This window comes from Muntiacus reevesi, chromosome 3 (assembly GCF_963930625.1).
Source record: "Muntiacus reevesi chromosome 3, mMunRee1.1, whole genome shotgun sequence".
In the NCBI taxonomy this organism is placed as follows: domain Eukaryota; kingdom Metazoa; phylum Chordata; class Mammalia; order Artiodactyla; family Cervidae; genus Muntiacus; species Muntiacus reevesi.
The window spans coordinates 32,704,599-32,720,733 of NC_089251.1; the positions used below are offsets into that span (position 1 = coordinate 32,704,599).

The 16,135-nt window shown below is 57.3% G+C and overlaps 2 protein-coding genes across 2 annotated transcripts; one reads left to right on the forward strand and one right to left on the reverse strand.

Annotated features, from left to right (window-relative positions):
• Positions 1-66: 66 nt before the first annotated feature.
• Positions 67-1,091, reverse strand: OST4 (oligosaccharyltransferase complex subunit 4, non-catalytic). Its single transcript, XM_065928769.1, has 2 exons — positions 954-1,091; positions 67-304 (listed from the first exon to the last, which is right to left on the reverse strand). The coding sequence occupies exon 1, from the start codon at positions 1,088-1,090 to the stop codon at positions 977-979; it is 114 nt and encodes a 37-aa protein (XP_065784841.1). The 5' UTR covers position 1,091; the 3' UTR covers positions 67-304; positions 954-976.
• A 6,867-nt stretch (positions 1,092-7,958) lies between these two features.
• EMILIN1 (elastin microfibril interfacer 1) lies at positions 7,959-15,888 on the forward strand. The gene is made up of 8 exons (XM_065928771.1): positions 7,959-8,569; positions 9,512-9,637; positions 10,065-10,285; positions 11,615-13,531; positions 13,912-14,028; positions 14,407-14,424; positions 14,574-14,711; positions 15,140-15,888. Exons 1-8 carry the CDS (start codon positions 8,400-8,402, stop codon positions 15,475-15,477), a joined length of 3,045 nt encoding a protein of 1,014 aa, XP_065784843.1. The 5' UTR covers positions 7,959-8,399; the 3' UTR covers positions 15,478-15,888.
• The last annotated feature ends 247 nt before the right edge of the window (positions 15,889-16,135 follow it).

A 16,135-nucleotide genomic window follows, 5' to 3' on the forward strand; every position in this document is an offset into this window, starting at 1 on the left:
CAGGACAAAGTAGGGACCTGCCATCCCTTCCCTCCCTCCACAGCACAAGATTTTGGGACCACAAAAAATATATATATTTTTTTATATTGGGGGGAGGGAGTAGAAAACAAAGTTGCCCCTATACTGGGCCCTATTCAGTGGCAGCTTCTTGTTCCATAGGGTTAAGGAAGACTTTGAGGAAATAAAAGTTGTTTGGAAAAATCCAGGTGTAGTTGCTTTGTATGTTGTGATGGGTAGAAGGGATGAAGTGAAGTGTGAAGGCCCCTCACACCCTCCATCTTGCCTCAGACTATGTCCTGGAACCCTAGAAAAGAGGGGGAAAGACCTGAGGTAAGGACAATGCTGCAGCTCTCCTCTGGGGCTATCCTTTAGAATCAACTCCCATCCAGCTTGTTCCCACCCTTACAGTTCTCACCCACTGTTACAGGTTGGTTTACAAGCCCTTCATACAACCTCCCCCCATCCCACTCTTATCTATGACTTAGGTCTATAGTAGCCACCCCCAACATAAGCGCCCTGTTCTCCTGAAATAGAATTCTCTATTTCTACAACCCCTCACAAAAAAATTATGCCTAAATAAAGACCTAACAACCTTGGAAAAGTAAGGACTATTTTAAGTGAAGGGCCCAAATCTTCATACTTGGATGGCATCGTCATTACCTTTATTCCTTAGGGTGTCAGTACCTCCTTGCACCCATACTATCAATTTGGAAATTGGGAACCACATGAAGATGGGGACTGAGTTGACAGTACCCACCCCGTTCTAGCAGGGAGCAGTTTAAGGGGGAAGGGGGTAGGGCACTCGCTACTTTGTGTGGATAAAGGGGCCCAGTTCTGGACTGTATCATGCTTGGCCCAACACGTTCCGGTTTGAAGTCTCGAACCCTGAAGGCCCTGGCGCGGCCTTCCCGCTCACTCTCCAGGGGCTACGCGCTACAGCCCCGCACCGTTACCTGGGGCAGAGAAAGCGCCACTCTCATTCCTGCTTCTTGGGATTGTTGACGGCCACGTAGTGATAGAGAACGACAAGCAGGAAGAGCGACACGCCCAGCATGTTGGCGAAGATGGCGAGCTGCACGTCCGTGATCATGCTGAGGAGAAGAGGAGCGCCTGAGCCGCGGACCAGCGCACTCCTCACCCAAACCAGGACCCGTTCTTGCTCCCCCTGGTCCAGTCACCGCCTATGGGTCTGGGATCGCGCCTGCGTACCTCTTACCTGATCAGCTGGGCTCGGTTCCGACGCGGTCTGGGGTCTATCTTGAGGTAGGAAACCTGAACCGGAAGTTTGCAGCGCCAATTCTACTCCAAACCAGGCATTTCCGGTTGTGAGGCTCTGCCGGTAAGGGCTCTCTAGCTTCAGCGTCTCGCCTGCTCCCGCGGCGCGCTCGCGAGGGGCTGGGTCTTGGGTCGGGCCGTAGAGGGAGGGGCTGCCGTTTGGGTCGCGGGGCGGACGCGCGCTCCGGACGCCGCGCTGGGCAGCTGACTGCAGCTGGCGCTTCCCCGAACGCGGTTAGCGGCCCTAGGGCAACCTCGCTGGAGCTAAGGAGTGGGCTAGAGAGAGGGTGCGGCGGCGGGGCCGGGCGAGGAGCTCGGCCTGAGCCTAGACGGTGCCCCCCCACTCTCCTGTCCTGGGCCCCCGCGCTGCCGCCCATCCTTCGCTTCCCGGCCCGGCCAGGTGCTTCCTTTGCGCCCTGCCCTCAGGGTCCCCTCCCTGTCCCGGGCGGCGGAGAGAGGGATGAGAGGCGGTGTAGAATGGGAACTGGAGTGGGGCGGCCGGGTCCCTCTCCTTGGCGCGCCAGCCTTTCTGCCCCACATGCGCCAAATAGAACGATCCTGCCTGTGATCTGACCGGTGCCTCCCTTAGTGGGACTCCCTCCCTCCATCCCACCCCAAGAGGTGGGCGTCGGAAATAGGGCGGACCCTCCTGGAATCAAAACCCAAACCGTGGGACTTGGGCCAAGTGGGAAATCACCCCCCGGATGTCAGGGAGGGGGGAAAGGAGGAAGGGCTGGGAGCGGCAAAAGGGGTCGTGTGGGTGGTAAGCAGAGTGGGCCTCCCAGGAGAAAAAAAGATGACAGTGGGTAGATGTCCGAGGGTCTCTCGTGAGGGGAGAGGCAGCCCGGGGCTTTACAACCCTCTGCCCAGCCCAAACCTACTCCCCCTCACTTCTTGCTTTCCCTCAGCTTCACCATAAAAGGGAACGGCACTAAGCCAGGCTGGGGCCGGGGGCTGGGCTGTTGCTCTGGAGCTGTCAGGGGTAATGGAAGCCAGTTGCTTTGCGGTAGAGGGGGGCCAGGGCTCAGGGGACGCCTCTGGTTCTCTGAGCCAAAGAAAACTACGGGAGCTGCTATGGGGCTGGAACAGCTGGGTGAGGGGGCTGACTCGCTCCCTGTGTGCACAACGAGCTAATAAGGGTGCACTCATTAGCCGGGAGTGGGCTTCCCTGACTTGGGACCATCAGCAGTTTGTCCCCCATGCTCCAGCCCAGTGACTCCTAAACTCCATCTCTGCCTTTAGCGGTCTGTATTTCCCCGGCCTCCCCTACCTCATCACCCAGCCCCCACCCAGTATTTCCCAGAAGTTTCCTATTTAGAATCCCAAGCGCATGTTCCCTGCACATAACAAAGTGAAACCCAGCCGTGTACTCACTCCCTCACGTGTCCCTCAGTGAGCAGTCTGTTCCCATCTCTGCTCTGGGAGAATGAGGGTCTGGGTCTTAAGGGATTACACACGTTATGCTTTGCATCTCCTGGAAATTTAAAGCAGATCCAAGTGCAGCCTAACATTTAGATCTACTGTTGAAACAGAACTAGATCCTAGAAAGTACACTTTCTAGACTGTAAAGAACATGAGGGAAGACCTTGGAAGTGCTTCAGCTTCTCAAGGCTGTCCTAAAAAACCAGCTGACCCGGGTGTAAAGTAAACTAGACTCTCAGAGCTGAAGGGGGCCTTCAAGGTCATTTTACGAGGCAGGAAACTGGAGCCCAGAAGGTAATTGATTTGACCAAATTTCTACAAATGGCTAAAGACAGTGTCCCCTGATTCCTGCTCCTCTGTTCCATACTCCCTGTCAGATAGCAGACCCAGTAGATTGGCCTAGGGTCAGGGACAAGCGGAATAGGCTTTGTTTTTTATAATCATCCAGAAATGTCCTTCACCTCCCAGAACTTCCTGTGCCTAGTTCAGCGAGTCTTAATCAGCCTTGAATGGGTCAGTTGGCTTAGTGCCTGGACGAACTTTTTAACCAAGTTAAAAATGATCTCCAGGGACTTCCCTGGTGGTCCACTGGTTAAGAATCTGCCTGCCAGTGTAGGGGACATGGGTTCAATCCCTGGTCTGGTAAGATTTCACATGCTGCAGGGCAACTAAGCCTGCGTGCCACAGTTACTGAGCTTGTGTGCTGCAACTACTGAAGCCCACACACCTAGAACCCGTGCTCCGTAACCTTAAGAAGCCACCACAACAAGAAACCCTCACACCACAACAAAGAGTAACCTCTGCCTACCGCAACTAGAGAAAGCCCGAGTGTAGCAACAAAGATCCAATGCAGCAAAAAATACATAAATAAAATAAGAATGGTCTCTAGGACTAAGCTGTGCATGCGTGCTAAGTCACTTTAGTCGTGTTCAACTCTTTGAGAGGCTATGGAGAGTAGCCCGCCAGGCTCCTCTGTCCGTGGGATTCTCCAGGCAAGAATACTGGAGTGGGTTGCCATGCCCTCCTCCAGGAAATCTTCCCGACCGAGGGATCAAACCCACATCTCTTATGTCTCCTGCATAGGTGGGTTCTCTACCACTAGCACCACCTGGGAAGCCCAGGACTAAGCTAGGAACTAACAAATCTTGAAAAAATCTTGGGTGAAAAAGCATGAGGGAACTGAGTCAGGTGAAGCCTTATCCTGGGGGGAATTAGGGGAGAGAGAGGATGGGGGGGACAAAGAGTGGGGAAATGTGGAGCTATGTCTCTGTGATTAATGTGACATTTTCAAGAAGTCATGGTCAGGATTAGGCTCAGGAGTGAAAAAGCAACAAGACCTGGAAAAGAGGACTGGGTTCCGAGTCCAGGGAGGTTGGCTCCTAAATATGACACCTGTGGGAAGGGTTGGAAGGAAAAGGTAAATGTGTGTAATTGTGCCAGAGTGAACCTTTGCCTAAGAGTCCCTACAAGCTGGAATTCCCCTCTGGATTTGTATGACCAAAGGCCCAGTTCATATTATTCCCCCTTTTTTCCTCCCACCATTCAGTCTTCGGACAGAGGGCGGGTAGCCATAAAACGCTCCTTACTGCCCATGCCCCTGTTTGTCCTGGCCCTGATGTAGGAGCTCACCGCTGTCAGTGATGGTTGACTGAATGAGTTAGTCCCCTGCTGTAGCCAAGATTTCCCATTGGCACTAGACCTTTGGCAATTTCCTATCTTGGAGTGGTTATAAAATAGACCTTGTCCTACTGCCCCAGGGACGCTTAGCCTTTTTTGGTCTCAAGAATTCTCTTGCCAGTCTCTGGAAATTTATGGCTGCCTATCAATACCACCACTGCCGCCACTGCCTTCCCTGAAAACTTAGTCTCCGGTGCAGCCGGCTTGTCCAACCCCTCAGGCCTCCCCAGTGAACCCAGGAATTGTCCCCCTGCCCCCCCCCCCGGCAGTGAACCCAGAGCCACTGATTTCTTTTCGATCTCATAAACATTCATGTCAGTCCCTAGATTTTGGCTCCTAATTACAGGACTAAACAAAATGCAACCTACTGCCATTATATCTCAAAGCCAGCATTTTTAACTTGACACACTTAAGATACAACAGATTTTTTAACTTGAGGGGTCAGGCAAAGGCATCGGTGACAACTGGGTAGTAACAAGATGGCTGGGATGACTTCAGGTTGCCGGCGGCTGCTGAAGGGAAGCAAGTTGGCTTCCTACCAGGGCCAGAGCCAGGGCCTAGAACTTATGCGGAGACCAGGGACAAAGCCGCAGCCTCCCAGTAAAAGTGACTTTGAAATCAGGACCTTCCTAGAGATCATTTCCTTCAAGTCTCCCTAGGTTTGGGCCCCTCACCTCTAAGGAACAGCCACAAATTTCCATTTCCAATGGTTCCAGTATTTGCTTTCACCATCGTGTCTTTTTGGCAACATTTCTGCCAGTCTTCAGGATCGTATTCTGGGCCATAGGACCCAAGGGTGCATCATTCAGAGTCACATTGACATGGTGGCACCCATTCTCATGTGTGTGCTAAGTCGCGTCAGTCGTGTCTGACTTTTTGCAACTTCTTGGACTGTAATGCACCAGGCTTCTCTGTCCATGACATTCTCCAGGCAAGAATACTGGAGGGTTGCCATGCCATCCTCTAGGGTATCTTCCCCACCCAGGGATCGAACCATGTCTCTTATGTCTCTTGCATTGGTAGATGGGTTCTTTACCATCAGCTCCACCTGGGAAGCCCTACCCATTCTCATAGTTTCCAACTATTGCCCTGCAAATGATTCTCAGAATCAAGACCCACTTTGCTAACCATCTCCTTTGGATGTTTATTTCCATCCAGATGTGTTGTTGTTGTTCAGTTGCCCAGTCATGTTTGATTCTTTGTGACCCCATGGACTGCAGCATGCCAAGCCTCCGTGTCCCTCACCCCCGGAATTTGCTCAAGTTCATGTTCATTGCATCAGTGATGCTGTCCAGCCATCTCATCCTCTGAAGCCCTCCTCTCCTTCTGCCCTTGATCTTTCCCAGCATCAGGGACTTTTCCAATGAGTTGTCTGTTCACATCAGATGACCAAAATACTAGAGCTTCAGCTTCAGCATCAGTCCTTCCATTGACTATTCAGGGTTGATCTCCCTTAAGATTGACTGGTTTGATCCCCTTGCTATCCAAGGTACTTTCAGGAGTCTTCAGCACCACAGTTCAAAGGCATCAATTCCAAAGAACACCAAAGTGTTTTGCCTTCATTACAGTCCAGCTCTCACAACCATACATGACCACTGGGAAGTTCATAGCCTGGTTACTCTCCTCTTAAACTTGGAATGCCCAAACTAAGATCATCTTTCTTCCCTTCAAACCAGCTCCTCTTCTCAACTTTCCCATCCTGGCTCAAACCCTGGAATCTTCTCTCTTCATCTGGTCCCTCATTCCCCAGGCACTCACCAAGCAGCCACAACCTGCTCTCCCAGGCTGGCATCTCTTTGCAACGTAGAATTTGGAAGGGACCTGAGATGACAGACAGACAGCAGACCCCCAGTGGAGTCAGGGGATTTGTTCAAAGTGATAACACTACTTAGAGAAGAAGCTGGAACCAGCATTCTTGTGCTCTAACACCCAGTCCATTGCTCTTGCTAAGAATATCTTCTTTCTGTGTGTGTATTTGCCCTCATACTAAAAACTTGTAACCCAAACTCTTAACCAGTCTTCTGAGCCTCTCTCTGATTTTTTCCGCAATCGACTTTCTGACACAGAGAAGAGCTAACACTTATGTAGCATTTACCACATGTCAGGCACTATTCCAGATGCTTTACATGGATTAACTGAATCCTCACATACCTAGGAAGGAGGGGAGTACTATTATTCCCATGTTACAGATGAAGAAACTGAGACAGACCGCTTTTGCCAACCTGAAATCTCTCCCCTCCCCTTGTCTCTGTGGTTCACTTTTCCCTCCAACACGGATCAGGTTCTCTTTCTTCTAACAGCTCTTCTCTGACTCCCCGCAGCAGTCAGCTGTCTTTCTCCTCCTCTTAACTGGAGCACAGCATCCACCTCTCTGGCCCCCTGGCCTTCTGTCCGTCCAGCCTGTGTTCGTTCTCTCTTGTGTCCTGTCCCCCAACAGGACCAGCTGCTCCTTACTGAGTCCTTTGTGGGCCTTTGCTCCCTGGGCACCTCGTCAGCACCCACAACCCACACTCTGGCCTGCTTTCAGTTTAGTACTTCTGCCTCTGTCTCCCAAGTGACCCACCATGCAGGGAGACCTGGACAGAACCCAATGCTGAGGGCCAGATGGTGAGGGGGGCCAGCTGACAGATTCGGACATCTCATGAGAAGCCTGCCGGACAGGCTGGTGGTTGAGTCAACTTCCTTGCCTGCCTCAGAAGCTATCAGACTTGGCTCCAGGGTAGGGAGTGACTTCCTTCAGGCTAAACAGATAGGGCCCAACTCATCTCCCTGCCTCCCCTCCCCCACTCATGGCTTTCACCAAGACAAGCCTGACACCTATGATCACTTGGCCTTAGGAGTATGAAGTCTTTCTCCTCTTGCCCATGTCCTCTCCATTCCTGATAGAAGCTGCTCTCCATTGCCAGACTCCTTTCTTCCTCTGGCTTCTCTGAATTTCCTGCTGACCTCAGTGGAGTCCTTCTCCTTTTGCTCCATGGTCCAGTAGCTTTTGCTCCTCTCCTCTTTCCTCCCAAGCCACTGACCTGGGTACTATTTAGATTCTAATCTGAGCCATGCTCTCGACTTGCTGTGTTACCTTGGACTAGTTACTTTCCCACTCTGGGCCTCAATTGTCACATCTATAAAAGGAGGCAGCTGGACTAGATGGTGAGTGGCGGTTGTGTTGAGCCCCTGCAAGTTCATTCTCCCTTTTACGGCTCTCCTCTCCACCTCTCCTAGGTCTCCTCTCCCAGGGGGGCCCTGCCCTGGCCCCAGGAGAGCTGTGGCTCCAGCTCCCGTTTCCCGTCTAAACGACCAGCCCTGGGCCTCCTCCCCAGCTCTGGCCCCGGCTGTGCTCCATGTGGCCTGTCTGAGAGGCTGGCCCCAAGCCCGGCGGCAACTCCACATTTCTCTGTTTTTCCTTTTTTTTTTCTCTCTCTCTTTCCCGGAGTTAACAAGAAGCAGATGTGGCGCACGATGGTTGGAGAGGTGGGGGGAGGAAGGGGGAGGCTGGACCGCCAGCCAGACAGGGGGGGAAGGGAGGGGAGTGAGGGAGAGAGAGAGGCGGGAGGCCAGGGCCCGCCCCACAGCCACTCTTGCGCCTCTGAGCAGCCACAGGGGCAAAGCCCTGTCACCCCCAGGATCTGGTCACTGGGGAAAACCGACAGCAGAGACCAGAGGAGGGCCAGATGGAGCGAAGGGGTGGAGGCCCAGGAGGCGGCATCTGAGAGGGCCAGGGACCAGGCGCAGGAGGCCGGGGTGTGGGGGGGGCACAGAGAACAAACTCCCCTCAGAAGTGGAGAAGAGGAGAGCGGAAGGAATCGAAGGAGGGACAGACAGGAGCCTGAGGAGGAAAGAGAAGGGGGAGAGGGGTCAGGCCAGGCAGCCAAGGAGGAGGCGTGTGGCTGGGGGCTGCCGGCAGGAAGCTGGGGACAGGACCTGCTGTCCCTCAGAGCAGCGGCATCCCCCCCACCCTCGCTCCAGTCAGAGGCGCCAGTGGTCAGGCCAGGATGTGCCTCTGAGGGCCACCGAGGAGCGCCCCCACCATGGCCCCCGGAACCCTCTGGAGCTGCTACCTCTGCTGCCTGCTGACCACCGCTGTGGGGGCAGCCAGCTATCCTCCTCGCGGCTACAGCCTCTACACTGGGAGTGGCGGGGCCCTCAGCTCTGGGGGCACCCAGGCCCAGAGTGCCCCCCGACCTGCCAGCCGCCACAGGTAGGAGTCGGTCTCAGCCCAAGACTGGAGGTAGGTGGGAGGGTGGGTGTCCTGGCCCCTGGCCCCGGATACATTCTTCTGGGCTGTCCACACTGGGGCAAAGGAAGGGGGAAGAGGAAACCCATCCACCAGGTGGCTCTTCGCATGCCCGCCTTCCTTCAGGGCCCCCTGGAGTAGATAGGTACCCCCTCACCCCCATCTAACCTCAGGGGGAATCACTTCCACGTTAGGTGCCCAGGGAAACCATCCTGAGAGCCACAGGCCAGGCCTTCCTGTCACTGCCAGCCCACACCAGCCTGGGAGTCTCAGCAGACCCCTCATCCCATGCTAGGGCTCCCTCAGCCCCATGCAGTAACCCACGCTTCCCACACCACTTCTCCGCTCCTTTCCTTTCTCCAGCAGACATGGACTGGAGGCTGGTTTTGGTGGGGGTGCAGAGGGGGGACCAAGAGTGTAGAACTCAGAGGCCTAGGGCGGGCAGGGCACATCAATGGCTTATTCTCTCCTTAACCCTGAGCTGGACCCCTGCCTGCTCCGACCACTCCCCTGAGGGGTGAGGAGAAGCCAGGGGATCACCAGGGAACCCGGCCAGCCAGCTCACGCAGGCTACGCCAAGCTGGGGGTTGAGACAGAAAGGGACATGAATGAATGCGTGAATTCAGACGCTCCCCAGGCGCCCCAGCCATGAGGATCAACATCCCGTAGTTGTGGTTTTGCCTTCTGGGCCTCCTGTTCCCATCTTGAAAAGTCTTTATCGCCTCCTACTACAGGGAAGGTGTGGGGGTAGGGTGGGGGGAGCTGTCCCTGCCAAAGCCCTGGCTCCCCCTGGTCCCCAGAGGCCCTTTATCTTGTGACCCTCCCTTAGCCCCTCTGGTAGCCCCTAGGCCTCCCCACGGGATGTGTGTTTCTGGCGCTGGGACCCAGGTGGGGTTGTGCCTGCAGGAACTGGTGTGCCTATGTGGTGACCCGGACAGTGAGCTGTGTCCTTGAGGATGGAGTGGAGACCTTCATCAAGCCCGACTACCAGCCCTGTGGCTGGGGCCAGCCCCAGTGTTCCCGCAGCATCATGTGAGGATGGGTACTTGGTGGGGGCTGGGCTCGGGCCGCCAACCTGGGGGATCTGTACAAAGCAGGTAGCCAGGGGCAGGACCAGGGGCTTCGTTGAGAGCCATTTGAGGAGATGCTGAGGCAACTCTTTGGCTGGTGGGATACCGAGGGCAAACTCACTTGGACCACCCTGCCAGCCTTGGGCCTGGCCACATTCAAGGAGAGGAGTTCAAAGCTCCAGCACAGGACAAGGGGAGGAAGAATAGGGATTTGGCCTTTGGCCAACTGGCTGACAACTGTCAACTGAGCAAGGCCACATGCTGGTCAGTAAGGGGAACCCAGCCTGAGGGACAGACCTAGCCCACTAACAGCGGCCCATCTCTGAGGACAGGGGCCAGGATCACTGACAGTACAGGAGGAGTAAGGGGCCTCCCTCCGCCTCTCCTAGGTACCGCAGCTTCCTCCGTCCTCGCTACCGTGTGGCCTACAAAACGGTGACAGATATGGAATGGAGGTGCTGCCAGGGGTACGGGGGTGATGACTGTGCAGAGGGCCCTGCTCCAGCGCTGGGCCCCGCACCCACCACACCGCGGCCCCGGCCCCAGCCCGCCCGCCCCAACCTCTCCGGCTCCAGTGCAGGCAGCCACCTGAGTGGACTGGGAGGGGAAGGTGAGTATGGGAGTTGCTGGGGAGAGGAATGGAGACAATGATGGGGAAAAGCATGGGGCCAGGCTGCTATGGGGAGACCCCTGCTCCAGGACAGGGCTGGGGGCTCGGGGGTGGGGGGTAGTACGGAGAACAGAAGATAGTTAATGAGATCCCTGAGGTTCCTTTCCACACTTGAGAGCAAGAGAGAGAGAGAGAATGTCTGTGTGTGTGGGTGTGTGTATGTGTGTGTGAGTGTGTGAGAGAAGAGAGATTGAGACCCAGAGAAAAGGAAGGCAGAGAAAGAGAATGTGCTCGCACACGCCCACGTGTGGCCAAGATACTTCCTAGTTGGGAACAGCTGCGGGAGGAAGGGGGAATTCCTTGGAGAAGCTTGGTCCAACGGGATAGACACTTGGGACTACAAGTCCTAGCATGCACTGCAGCTGACTACAGGTCCCAGGCGCCCCAGTGGCCTCTAGAGACTGCAGGTCCCAGAATGCAGCAGTCCCCGTTGCCCAGCACTGCGGATGTGCTGTGTTGCCTGCCAGGAAGATAGCCGTGCTGCAATTATGGAAACAGGAACTGCTGACTGACTCTTCCAACACCCAGCCAGATCCCCTGCAGCTTGCCTTGGAGTTGTGTTTGTCCCTGTGGTGGTGTGGAGAGGGACCTCCCTCACTCACCCTGCGGAAGCGATGTATTGTCAGTTCCTTTTTTTCAGCTGCAGAAACAGTTTCCATAAAGTTAGGAGGCATTCTGGATGATGGAACCATATTAAACTTGTAATTCATGGCCCAGTTAATTAACCTCTCTGGTCCTCTATCTCCCAGTCTATCAAATGGGAAGAGCTAATGGGCTTCCCTGGTGGCTCAGATGGTAAAGAATCTGCCTGCAATGAGGGAGACCTGGGTTTGATTCCTGCTTTGGGAAGATCCCCTGGAGGAGGAAATGGCAATCCACTCCAGTATTCTTGCCTGGAGAATCCCATGCACAGAGTAGCCTGGCGAGCTACAGTCCATGGGGTCTCAAAGAATTGGACATGACTGAGTGACTAAAACACACAATGATATTTGTGCAATGCAGTTGTTATAAAGGGGAGGGAGCCATGGTGCATATTTGACTTAGAGGCATTCAGTGAATGGAGTTTCTTTCCATCTTTTCTTTTTTGGGATTTTGTTTTGCTTTTTCTTTCTTTCCATCTTTTCTTGCCCAGGTCACCCAGCTAAGGAATGGCCAAATCAGCTGGGACCTCTGCCCTCTCACTGGAGCTGGGGAGAGAAGGTCCCTAGGAGGTAGGCACTGAACTCTGCGGTCCAGTCCCTCAGCCTTATCCCTCCCCTTTTCTACCAGGTCCTGGGGAGTCCGAGAAGGTCCAGCAGCTGGAAGAGCAGGTGCAGAGCCTGACAAAGGAGCTGCAGGGCCTTCGGGGTGTCCTGCAGGGACTGAGCGGGCGCCTGACGGAAGACGTCCAGAGAGCTGTGGAGACAGCCTTTAATGGGAGGCAGCAGCCGGCAGATGCAGCGGCCCGCCCGGGTGTGCATGAAACCCTCAATGAGATCCAGCAGCAGCTGCAACTCCTGGACAACCGCGTCTCCACCCACGACCAGGAGCTAGGCCATCTGAATAACCATCACAGCGGCGGCAGCGTCAGGGCTCCGGACCCGACCCCGGCCCCTCCCGGCCACAGCGAGGAGCTGCTGCGGGAGCTGGAGCAGCGGCTGCAGGAGTCGTGCTCCGTGTGCCTGGCGGGGCTGGATGGCTTTCGACGGCAGCAGCAGCAAGACAGGGAGCGGCTGCGCGCACTGGAGAAGCTACTGGCCTCCGTGGAAGAGCGACAGCGGCACCTTGCGGGGCAGACCCTGGGCCGCTGGGCCCCTCAGGAATGCTGCCCTCCAGAGCTGGGCCGGCGACTGGCCGAGCTGGAGCGGAGGCTGGATGTTGTGGCTGGCTCGGTGACAGTGCTGAGCGGGCGGCGAGGCACCCACCTGGGAGGAGCATCTGGGCAGGGCGGCCACCCACCAGGCTACACCAGCTTAGCATCCCGCCTCTCCCGCCTGGAGGACCGATTCAACTCTACCTTGGGCCCCTCGGAGGAACAGGAGGAGGGCTGGCCGGGGCGTCCTGGGGGGCTGGGCCACTGGCTGCCTGCTGCCCGGGGCAGACTAGAGAAGCTGGAGGGGTGGCTGGCCAATGTGAGCGGGGAGCTTGGGGGGCGGCTGAATCAGCTGGAAGAGCAAGTGGCAGGGGCAGTGCAGGCATGTGGGCAGCTCTGCTCTGGGGCCCCCGGGGAGCAGGACTCCCAGGTCAGGGAGATCCTCAGTGCCTTGGAGCGCAGGGTGCTGGACAGTGAGGGACAGCTGAGGCTGGTGGGCTCAGACCTGCACAAGCTGGGAGCAGCTGGGGAGGCCCAGCAGACCACGCTGGAGCAACTGCAAGGGGCGGTGGGCCTGCTCCATGGTCGTGTCGATGCGCTGGGCGAGACGGCTGCAGAGTTCGCACTACAGCTGAACCTCACAGCGGCACGGCTGGGCCAACTGGAGGGGCTGTTGCAGGCCCGGGGGGAGGAGGGCTGTGGCGCCTGTGGAGGTGTCCAAGAGGAACTCGGCCGCCTGCGGGATGGCGTGGAGCGCTGCTCCTGCCCGCTGTTACCTCCCCGGGGCCCTGGGGCCGGCCCTGGGGTCGGGGGACCCAGCCGTGGGCCGCTGGATGGCTTCAGTGTGTTCGGGGGCAGCTCAGGCTCAGCCCTCCAGGCCCTGCAAGGAGAGCTCTCTGAGGTCATTCTCACCTTCAGCTCCCTCAATGACTCACTGCATGAGCTGCAGACCACCGTGGAGGGCCAGGGTGCTGATCTGGCTGACCTGGGAGCCACCAAGGACCGAATCATCTCTGAGATCAATAGGCTGCAACAGGAGGCCACAGAGCACGCCACAGAGAGTGAGGAGCGCTTCCGAGGCCTGGAGGAGGGACAGGCACAGGCCGGCCAGTGCCCCAGCCTGGAGGGGCGACTGGGCCGCCTGGAGGGAGTCTGTGAGCGGCTGGACACGGTGGCCGGGGGACTGCAGGGCCTGCGTGAAGGCCTTTCCAGACACGTGGCTGGGCTCTGGGCTGGGCTACGGGAAACCAACAGCACCAGCCAGACACAGGCAGCCTTGCTGGAGAAGCTGCTGGAGGGGCAGGCCGGCCTGGGCAAGCGGCTGGGTACCCTTAATAGCTCCCTGCTGCTGCTGGAGGACCAGCTTCACCAGCTCAGTCTGAAGGACCTCACCGGTGAGCGGGCAAGAGGAGGCACTGGGGCGGGGGCTGCGGGGCAGGACCTTTTTCCAGTCTTCTCTTTCTCCTCCCCTGACCCTACAACAGCCTAGCCTTAACCTCGTTTACTTCCTCTTTGCTCTGCTCTACATGAATCGCATACCCACCGCTGTCCCTGGGCTTGGCTTGTGCACAAGAGATGACTCAAGGTCCCAGCTCCCCACCCTCCTTGATGGCTCAGACAGGCCTGTGGGTGGAGGTGGGGTGCTGCTCTGCCACCTAGGTACCCAGCGTGGGCAGCAAGGGGCCCCATCACCCTGTCCCTGGATCTACCACCTTCCTTGTCTTTTGGAAACTTGTTTTTATGGCTCTCCTCCAACCTAGTTTTGTCACCGTAGGGCCTGCAGGTGAGGCTGGGCCGCCAGGGCCTCCTGGGATGCAGGGACCCCCTGGCCCTGCTGGGCCTCCAGGAGCTCCAGGCAAGGATGGACAAAAGGGGCCCATGGGGCCACCAGGTGAGCGGGCTGAGATCCTTGCAGCAGCCAGGGCTGCCATCCCCCTGGGCAGCCCTGGGCTTGACTTCCTACTCTGAACTTGACAGAGAAGGGGGAAAAGGGTAGGGAACTGGGGCACCTACATGGCTGGCATTGACTAGGAAAGTAACTAGGAGATAGGATAGTCAGTGTGCTGGCCAGTTGACTGTGGGTGGCCTTCCTGCTGTGTTGAAGACTGTGGCTGAGCCTACAAGGTTAAAGAGAACAGATCCCATCTGTCTCCCCCATTTCTGCTTTGGGGGTCTGCAGAGCACCTGGCACAGTGGGAAAGCAGGTGTTTGCTGAGTGACTCAGCGAGAGCTGCCCTAGTTCTCACTGCTCCCTTTTCTCTCCCCACAGGTCCCCAAGGTGAACAGGGTAAGTTCCCCTCATTCAGTGCTGGAGGGAGGGGACCTGAACCAGGATTTGGAGGACAGAGGGCCTCAGGCAGCCCTGGGGGGGTGGAGACTGAGGAGTAGAAGGGGGCTGCACTGAGCATCCACTCTGACACCCTCCCCCCACCCCAGGACCCGAGGGGGCACCAGCAGCCTCCGTGCCCCGGGTAGCCTTTTCAGCTGCCCTGAGCTTGCCCCGGTCTGAACCAGGGACAGTGCCCTTCGACAGAGTCCTGCTCAATGATGGGGGCTACTACGATCCAGAGACTGGTAAGCCTGGAAGTGGGCAGCTGGGCACTGGGGGGATCGGGGAGGCTATGCGGTGACATATCCCCATTCTTGCCCTTTCAGACAAGCTGGATCCTTTCATTCTCTGATTTGGGGAGACCCTGTTCTCGCCTTCATTTATTCCTTCTCACCACAACTTGGATTGAGGGGTGGGCGGGGAGGGGAAGAGCCTATCCTTCCACAGCTCTTTCTGGGGGCCTGCTATTGCCCAGGCACTGTCCTCAAGTGCTGGGGGTGCAGAAATGAACAAAAACACCGACTTCCCTGCCGCCTGTGGAGCTCAGGTCCTGGTAGAATAGAGGTAGAAAAGACCCAGAGGGTCCCTCCGTAGTACAGTTCTGGAAGGGCTCCCGGACGCCTTCCCGGCCCCTGCCACCTGTCCCTCTCTTCACTGTCACTCTTGTCCCCAGGCGTGTTCACGGCGCCACTGGCCGGGCGCTACTTGCTGAGTGCAGTGCTGACGGGGCACCGGCACGAGAAGGTGGAGGCCGTGCTGTCCCGCTCCAACCTGGGCGTGGCCCGCATAGACTCCGGTGGCTACGAGCCCGAGGGCCTGGAGAATAAGCCGGTGGCCGAGAGCCAGCCTAGCCCGGGCGCCCTAGGCGTGTTCAGCCTCATCCTGCCGCTGCAGGTCGGGGACACGGTCTGCATCGACCTGGTCATGGGGCAGCTGGCGCACTCGGAGGAACCGCTCACCATTTTCAGCGGAGCCCTGCTCTACGGAGACCTGGAGCTCGAACAGGCGTAGACGGCGGGGTGGGGAAGCCGGGGGGACCGGGTCCCACCCGCCCGAAGTGTCTACGCGGCCAAACAGCCAGCCAGGGGCGGGATCCCCAGGGTCTCGCCTGGGACGCGGCGCCGACCCCTGGGGAGCCGCAGCAGAGGCGCCCCGAGCCGAGCGGCGTCCTCCCCATGATTGGAGTGCACCGGGTCGGGGACTCTGGGGTCCCCTCGTCCAGACCGTTGGCCTGATCGCCGTCCCTGCAGGACCCAGACTGCGGAGGGGCCCATCCTGGCACCCTCTGCTCCCCCAACTGGCCTCCAGGCCGAGTCCCTCGGCTCCAGGGCTCTCTCGAGGGGGCTCCGGCCCCCACCGCCATACTAAACTATTCAGGAATAAAGACACTTGGTTTTTCTAAAAAAAAACAAAACTAAACAAGCCGTCTGCTCTACTATGTGTTCATGGGTCGACAGGAGTACAGAGGGGACGGGGTGAGGGAGCCCCCGACCAGGTTCTCGCCTTCAGCTCCGGCCGGAGTAGCTCTGCCCGCACCTGCTCTGGACGCGCGAGAGCGAAGCGCGTCCACCGCTTAGAGCCCCAGCCAGGCCCTCCTCCTGGTCGCGTCCTTTCCACTCGAGTTCGCCAGAGGGCGCCACCCGAGACCTTGGCGCCGCTGGGCGGGGTC